General features: G+C 38.5%; 1 protein-coding gene across 1 annotated transcript in view; it reads right to left on the reverse strand.

Moving 5' to 3' along the window:
• LOC101855885 (coiled-coil domain-containing protein 180) overlaps positions 1-9,012 on the reverse strand; it is a gene marked incomplete at its 3' end in the record, with an annotated part of 118,090 nt that extends 109,078 nt beyond the window's left edge. The window contains 9 exon segments of the mRNA XM_013085566.2: positions 750-913; positions 1,451-1,546; positions 2,620-2,754; positions 3,204-3,308; positions 3,922-3,973; positions 4,590-4,647; positions 5,281-5,369; positions 7,075-7,280; positions 8,791-9,012. Coding sequence (XP_012941020.2) covers positions 750-913; positions 1,451-1,546; positions 2,620-2,754; positions 3,204-3,308; positions 3,922-3,973; positions 4,590-4,647; positions 5,281-5,369; positions 7,075-7,280; positions 8,791-8,865 — 980 coding nt within the window.
• Positions 9,013-9,228: the final 216 nt, after the last annotated feature.

Consider the following 9,228-nt stretch of genomic DNA (forward strand, 5'->3'; position numbering starts at 1 on the left):
AAGAAGAAGAAGAAGAAGAAGAAGAAGAAGAAGAAGAAGAAGAAGAAGAAGAACGGTTTGTCCATCAATGTCTGATGAAGACCAGCGCTTATGCAAAAGAGAATATTTCTAAAGTGAAAAAGAAGAATTAAAGGATAAGATGAGACTAATTCAGGCTTTTGAGCATTTAAAAGTTTCAATTCCACATGTGGATGAGCACAGCTTCTGTCTTGGCTTCAGCATTTCTTATTCTAGAAGCCTTATAATAATAATCCCTAAAATGCAAAAATTGAAAAGCAAAATGGAAATTATTCTTAGTCATGAACTGTGCGTACTTTAGTACTAACAAGCTGACAGGATCTTCTGCTGTCTACAGCCAGGTACCCATTCCTACCAGAACACAGGTACCCATTCTCACCTGAACACACCTGAACACAAGCACCCATTCTCACCTGAACACGGGTACCCACTCTCACCTGAACACAGATAGGCCTATCCATTCTCACTTGAACACAGGTACCCATTCTCACTTGAACACAGGTACCCATCCTCACCTGAACACATGTACCCATTCTCACCTTAACACAGGTACCTATTCCCCACCTGAACGCAGGTACCCATTCTTACCTGAACACAGGTACCCATTCTCACCTGAACACAGGTACCCATTTTCACCTGAACACAGGTACCTACTCCCCACCTGAACGCAGATGAGAACTTCTGTTTCTGTCTGCTCTTACATTCCCACCTGAACATAGATGAGGACTTACTTGAAACTCTCCACAGCCAGCTTGGTATTGAGCGACTTCCAGTCCTCCACTCGGCGGCGCCACATGGTGCGCTGCGTCTTCTCTCGCTCCACGTCGGCAGACACCAGCCGCACGAACAGATCCGCGAAGGAGCGTCGGTTGCTCAGCATCGTCTGATTTATCATCTGTTCGGAGAATTTTAAAACTTTAATCAACACAACCTACAGCAAATACAACGAACAATGGATAAAACTTAAGGTCCATAAAGCATACAGTCAAAGAAAACTTATAGGTAATGAAACAAACAGTCCTTAAAACATATGGTCAATAAAACATACAGTAAATAATAAAACATGTGGTCCATTAGACATAAAGTCGTTAAAACATACATTCAAAGAAACATACCGTCAACAATAAGATATACAGTCATTAAAATGTGTGTCGGTAATAAAACATACAGTCCTTGAAATATACAGTCTTTAAAATGTACAGTCAATAAAACCAAGAATCAACAATAGAGCATACATTCACAAATAATGCAGTCAACAATAATATATACATTCACTAAAACATACAGTCAATAATAAAATATACTTTCACCAAAACATACAGTCAATAATAAAACATACATTCACTGAAACATACAGCCCTTGAGACAAATGGTCAATAAAACATACGACTTCACTTTTTCCAGTGACAGAATCACACAGGTATCAACAAACCTGCGACTCTTTGTCCATGAACCTCTGCAGATCCGGCGCCATCAAGTGCGCAATTTTATGAAGTTTTTCTCCATAGTTGGTGAATACATCCCGGATCTGAGAACACAGAAATTAATGCATTCACTCAGTGCCTAATGGTAATAAAAATATTCATAAGCCATTTACACACTCTCTCTACAGCATGCTCTATGTGCTTTATAAGTATTCACAACCATTAAAGAATTGTAGTTATTTGTTTCATTAAAAGTAGCACAAGGAAACAAAAATGGGTCTACAGTGCTAGGGGGGGGAAAAAAACAAGACAAAGAGGTGGAAATTTGAAAGCGGCAGGGAAAAAAGGTTCAATTAAAAAACAAACAGATTAACTTGCTGAACATTCAGGACAAAATACTCAAAACGTTATAATAATAATAATAACATAATAATAATAATGATAACATAGTAACATAATAACTCTGTCAGATGGATTCCGTTTTATTGTGAATCTACAACAACAGCAATAAAAAATACAGTGGTGTCCACTTCACAGCAACACAGACAAGAGCAACCTCCCCATAACAGCAACCTAAGCAGTTTTCCTAAATAGATAATCCCCATTAACGGCAGCTTTCTCCTGTAACAGCATCCTTAATCGCTATAAATTGTCAGTCAAAAAGTTTTGAAGATGATTGTAAAACAGTGTGAACAGTGTATACTGGCCAATAATTATAGTGTGCATACATCCAAAAGTGGATGATAAGGAACATTATTTGTACGTACAATACATGCTTATTTTACAAGCAAAATAGCTGTGCAAGTAGAGCCTCAAAGTTATTTATACCACCAAATTAAGACAATCGACAGAGATGAATTGTTTTCTTTTATGGTTTATGCAATTCCTGGATACTGCAACTTAAGATTTCAAAATGTATTAGATTATCAATGACATGGTAAAGACACGGTTTTTTGCTTTTAAAAATTTTTTCATTCAAGTAAAATACATAAACCGGGACTATCACTCATCTATCGTCCATATTTCTCCTTTTTTTTCTTGTGTGTTACTCTCTTGTTACACCTCTAATCTTCGGCAAATATATGATTAATTGGGCTGAAAGTGCCATAAAACTCTTATTAAAACAAAACAGACACAGGCATTCTTTTTGCTTCCAGGAGCTCGACCAATCTCCTACCTTGGACATGCGGTCAGCTTCCACTTGTTTGAGGTCCATATCCAGATCTGAAATCCACGACTGACGATTTGGACTATGACCTTGAACCTCCTCCCAAAGGGCAAAAAGGTCAGGGAGCTGGTACTCCAACAGTTTCTGAAATACAAACAACAACAACTGATCAATACTGTACATCGTCAGACAGTTATTCACATGTGTTAAGACCAAAATTTTGAAAATGTTGTAAAGTTGCTGATTTTTAATCTGTAGCATCTGTGGCATATACTCATGATTGTGCTATACAAGCTGCTGTTAGAGCAGGTTCAACTGAAGTTGCTACAGTACAACAAGAAAATCAAGATCTGACAGGAGAGGGCGTAGTTCTTGACTTCCTCTATGTGTACAACCTGGGCAAAGCTGTGTCATGCATACTGTTTAAGATTGTCTGTTCAGACGCAAAAAGGCCAAAAGGAAAATAAAAAATCTTATAGCAAATGCAGAGTCATGCTGTCTTCCAGTTCACTCCACACAAAAACATTCAATACCTGGGCTGTGACTTAAGCAGTATGAACAAGATTAACTGCAAAGACGATGACTTCACATACCTCATCCTTGTCAATGCGGGTAAGAATCTTGGTAATCTCTCCATCATCTGCAGCCAGTTTTTGAAGTAATTTGGACGACAACTGTTCAATCTTAGGTTCCATTTCCTATGACACACAAATCGAAACGTGAAGCAACCACTACTAAGTTTGGTACTTTTTTTAAAGAGAATAAAGTCTAAAGTATTTTTAAAATTAAGTTCAGACTAAATTTATACATAAACAAGTGCAGGCAGTTAAACAGCAATGGAAACAAATCTCTTTGCACTACACAATATAAAGTCATCTAAAGGTATCACTTCTGAGGAAAAAAAGAAAGAAGGTTTTCCTATGAAAGACCAGGGGCTTTTACCAAACAGAAGAGAAAATGCTCGCTGTAGACCCTAACCTGAGAGCCTAATATGAGGTTCAAAAGAAAGGCAAAACACAGCGGAGTCCACTTAATTCTTAATTACACTGAAAACAGCGGCTAATACGTGAAAAACAGTAAATCAAGAGAAAATAGCTCCCCCACCTCAACCCTCAATTTTTAAAATATTATTTTCTTATATATATATATCTGAGCAGCCTCTCTAAACAAAAAAACAAACAGCTAAACTTAAGAAACTTTGCCGGTCACGCAGATATTGGTTTTATCAAACTCCATTGCTGATATTCAAATAGCAAACGAAAGGAAAACAAGGAAAAAGAAGAGCTGAGAGAATGATTATGTCACACTTACCGTGCTGATGACACTGAGCTCTTGGTGCATGTCCTCAACTGCTGATTCATGTCTGTGAAGAAAATATACATGCGAAACTCAACGTAAATTTTAGAATAAAATATAAGACACACAGTGTGACATCATCCTTTTAACTACACTCTCAGCTATCTTTTTGTCTTTTCATCAGTTTTTCTTTATTTCTTTTCTTGTTGCATTCATCATATTGTAATCACTCTCTCAAACTAAACCACCAGTGTTTGTGGTGTAGCAGTTAGGTGCTTCCCCATCACATGCAGGAGACCCCAGTCCAACTCCCAAGTGGGGAGACATTCTCTTGAGTATCTCAGTCAATCTTCTGGAATGTTGTATCCCTCTCAGCCCAGGTTGGCCCCCTGACAGTCAGGGTAGGAAGTCTGTCTCTTAAATGAGCTAAATTGTGTCCATGGGTGTTTTTAAAAAAAACTCCTTTTTTTTTTTCAAACCAAACGACAGAGAATATCACCAATCTTACAATGTACTCTTCCTCTGCTCAGAAAAATAAAAGCCCGGAAATTCCTTTCCCATACAAGGGCATATCCAAGTCTAAACTGAAATGTGGTTCTGATCAGCTGTCTCTTTTCAGCTCTCAAAATCTCAGGACATAACTGTCACTAAATTGTCCAAAACAGACATCAACACCAACTTACCGTTGCCTTCTGCTCTCTGCTATTCTCTCAACAATGTCAGAGCCCTGTTTGGAAGGAACTGAAGAAAAAAAAGTAGAAATATTAGCATTTTTGACCACTTATCATTCACATGTCAATGTGAACCATATTAAGTCCTTTGGCCCTACAGGAATAAATCAGACAAATCAACAGTGGTCTCTCATATAGTCATACTTGTCTCTGCACAGTGCACAAAAGTGATAATTGGGGATGATCTGGGAGCTATATCATTCTGACTCTGCAATCTATATCTCAATGAGAACTGCCAGCTCTTTATACAATCAGTTTGTTGTTGTTTTATCTAGACATAAACCTTTCTTTTTAAATGGTGTTTATCTTGAACTACTGAACAAAAAAAGGGAATAAACTAGAGGGGTGAGACACTCAGTAAAGTACCGTAGCTGGAAAAGTGTGACAACTGAAAGGACAAATAATCCAAGCCATACAGTTTCAGATGCAGTGCACTGGAGATAGTTGATATCAACACCATGATGTGTGCAAAAAGTATACTACCACTTCAAAAGAGACAAATTCTACTTTTAACAATTAGAAAACCTGAGTAATTTTCACCTAAAACTGAGAGGAATTTAGTCTAAAAAAGATACAGATTTATGAAATGCTCCAACACTTTCTTAAAAACACAAGCACAATAGCTATATTCAGTATGCCTTACCTACAATATCCGGCAAACCCCGAACTTCTTTTCCACCAACAGAACTGTCAGACTCACGGACCTTTTGGCTGACAAAATCTGTATATTGTCTGAAGAAAAAAGATCATAATATATTTAATAATAATCAATAATAAATAGCTGCATGACGTCTTAGCAACAGGATAGTCAGCAGTTCCAAGGAACAATTATGGAAGGAATATGGCGAAATATTAAGTGAACTGTGCAAACACTCGCCACGACAACTCTACAAAAGTGTCAAAGCAATGAGACTACGAGACGAACCATACAGCCCAATAGCAGTAGTCAATGACAAAGATAGAAACCCACTCAGTGAAGAAGACAGCATCAAAAACAGATGGCAGGAGTATTTCAGGGAACTCTTCTTAATTCAAGCAGCCAAGGAAACACACAGAGCCAATTTCAACCACGATACACAGAAGAAGAAGAACCAAACATCTTAAGATTAGAGGTACAGCAGGCACTGAAGAATAGCCCAAGGAAAGAAGCAGCAGGCATTGATGGTATTACAACTGAAGCCATCCCGGCATGTGGAGAAACAGCAATCACTTGGCTGACCACAATATTCCAAAAAGCATGGAGGGAGAGGAAAGTCCCAGAAGACTGGCAGCGTGCAGTTGTGACACCAGTGTGGAAGAAGAAAGGCAGCAAGAAAGACTGCAACACCTACCGAGGAATTTCCCTTCTGAGCCACACAAAAAGAAGTACGAAAAGATCTTAGAACAGCGAACAAGGCACAAGGTGGAACAAATAACTGAGTGAGACGCAGATGGGTTTCAGAAAAGGGAGAGGGTGCACAGACGCTATCTTCGCTCTCAGACAACAGAACGAAAGGACAATTGCATACAACAAAGAACTGAATCTTGAGAATGTTGACCAGGAAAAAGTGTTTGATAAAGTAGATAGAAACAAACTGTGGCAAACACTTGAAGGGTACAGCATTAGGTGACAACTGTTGGACAACATCAGAGTCATCTATACCAACAGTATGAGCACAGTCCGCACCCACAACGGACTCACAGACTAGTTCGAAGTGTCATCAGGAGTGAGACAAGGGTGTGTGTTTTCACCGCTACTAATTATAATATACATGGACAAAATTACAAAAGACGCAAACCCGAATCTGATAGACCTAAATGAGACGCTATTTGTGGACGATCAAAGCCTGGCATGTGAGAAAGAAGAGCAACTTCAAGAGCACATAGACAGGCTGGACACACAAAGTGAAAAGCTCAACATGAAGATCAGTAAAAGCAAAACGGAGACGATGAAAATCAGCAGAACACCTGGCAACCTTAACATCACCATCGACGGAAATCTGCTGAAACAAGTCAGTGAGTTCAAGTATCTTGGTAGCATCTTTTCAGAAGATGGACGTCTCAACAGAGGAATTGAGATGAGAGTACAAAAGGCTAACAGAATCAGCTATAACCAGCTTTCCCCGCCACTCAAGCATCCCAACATCCCCATTGAGACCAAAGACAAGCTCATTAACTCTATCTTCATCCCCACTTTGACCTACCAGTGCCAGACATGGACCCGGGTCAAAAGTCTTGAAAGTAAGATAACCACCTGCGAGATGAGATGTCATACGTTACTTTTTAAAACAGCATATGGCAGAGCCTAACTTACACTGAGTAGTCAGTTTTATTTTAATGGTTACTGTCAACCTAAGACATGAGTAGGAATTGCTACCATTAAGACTGCAATGCAAAACTCATTTCGACACCTCATAAAATGATACGGCAAGACACAAAAAAGTCAAAAGTTGCTCACTTGTACAATACAGGATTCTCTGTGTAAGGATCATTAGGAAATCCACCGATCCACGTTTTCTGTCTGCTGGTGAGGATGCCGTGCTGTGTGTCTTCTTTATCCAGTCGGATCAGAGGGAGGCTTTGGGACTGGGACAGTTCTCTTGACTTGAGACGTTGAATTCTCGACTCAGAGTCATAGCGAGATAAACTGCGATTCAGCTGAAGCTGTTGAGTGGGAGTAAAAAGGAAATTATATAAACTAGTCTACAAAAAGGCAATCATAATATATACCATCTCTGTTATGAAATTGCATTTATAACTTGGTGAAAACAGATAATCACATATATATATACGCAAAATAAAATACAATAACGTACTATCTCTGTGTTCAATCAAAGAGCATTGAATTTTTCTGTTTTAAATCAAATATAGATGCAGCACAGTTCTGTACATCAGGATATCTCCAAGTGACTCTTGTCAATACTTGGTATGACAGTAAAGATGTAATGTTTATTTATTAGATCATTTGAAATATTATACTGTGTAAGTCACAAAGTTTGTTCACTAATATTGTTCGAAATTTCAAGAGGTACAAAGAGGACTAGACTGTCATGCTCTCTCTTTACCATTGCCAGGGATACTACGCACAGACAACTTTGAATAAGTAAAACTTGAGACACATCGACTCACTAGCACTTGGATTAGCTCCCAACAACATCTCCAATTACATACAAGATAACTGTCCTTTGCCGAGGGCTAAATGTGTATACAATAAATTAAGGCACCTTGTATTTAAGCAATCTCACTCAAATGTAGGCAGAGGCCTACCAACAAAATCTTTTAGATCGGGAGATCAGTCTCTAATGAGAATACCTAGGCAGAGAGGTAAAAAAAAAACCTCTTTGGGAGATCTTTTTCTCATCTTGCTCCATCTATCTGGAGCTGTCTCCCACAACATTTGAGGGGATAAAAAGAAAAATTAGGAGGCAAAATTTATAAATTTGAGTCATATTGATAGTTATAGTCCTTTTTCTTGAAAGAGTAGGATACTCTTATATTCATAATATGCTGTGCAAATTGTTATCCATTGTGCTGTGATTGTACCAATGTTTGCTTAGGTGTAGTATTAAACTAAAGACATTATAATAAATATGTATGCATGTTCATTTACTTGTGTGTTGTGTATATGAATTTTAAGATAAGATTAAAGTGGGCGCTATTGAAATTATCTGTAGTATTATTGCTATTATCATTATATCAAGAGCCACATGAGTAGTCTTAGTATGACAAATTAACGAAAACTACTAGCAAGCTTCTGCTAACAATCTTTTAAAATAGAAAACCGATCCGATCCAGAAAGACAAGTATAAAAGGCTTCTGTTGTTTATCCTGCAATTTAACCTTAAATTGGTTCATATTTCTTTGAAAGGCAAGCCTACGGAATTGTCTATGATAGTGTTTAGTCAATGAAGTAAGGGTGAGGCTTTTTTATCTTTTTATAAAAGTTATTTACGTAGGCTAAGCGGAGGGTTGCGGGATTTCCGAGTCTGAGGTAAAGCTGAGGAGTAGAGGAAAACTTCAAATTGGGAATCGGAGTGTTTGCGTAGGTACATCCAACCTCCACCATAAAGTGATATTTCAGGAACCCTTAGCTTGCTCTCACAATAGCTTTCAGGGCTAAAGAAACTCAAGACAGTCAATAATGAATAATAAGCGTCCTGTCTCTACTTCTCACCTGCGCGTCAAACATTTGCCGGTAAATTTGTCCAGTTGGGACGACCCGCATGGTTTTGGCTGATTCCACAGACATTTTGGCCTATTTCTTATTATCTAACATCATAAAATAAACTGTGACTAAAATTTAAATACGCTTAGACAGCTATAAAGTTTCCGGCAAGGCGTAACAGACAGGTTAGGAGAAGTAAACACTGTAATGCGCCGCCATTTTGGCCGCGTTCCCACAGCAACGTCGATTACTCAAGGATGTTGTGGAACTCTTTTTCGTTATAATACGATTTGAGTCGAGGATTAGTAAGGGGCATAACTGCCATAAAAAAGGGCTGGTACAAACTCTGAAGATCTGTTAGTTCCCCTGAATTGGGTGTCGGACTGTGTGTGACAGTGTGTGTGTGTGTGTGTGTGTGTGTGTGTGTGTGTGTGTGTGTGTGTGTGT

This window comes from Aplysia californica, unplaced genomic scaffold, assembly GCF_000002075.1.
Source record: "Aplysia californica isolate F4 #8 unplaced genomic scaffold, AplCal3.0 scaffold00387, whole genome shotgun sequence".
Classification (NCBI taxonomy): domain Eukaryota; kingdom Metazoa; phylum Mollusca; class Gastropoda; order Aplysiida; family Aplysiidae; genus Aplysia; species Aplysia californica.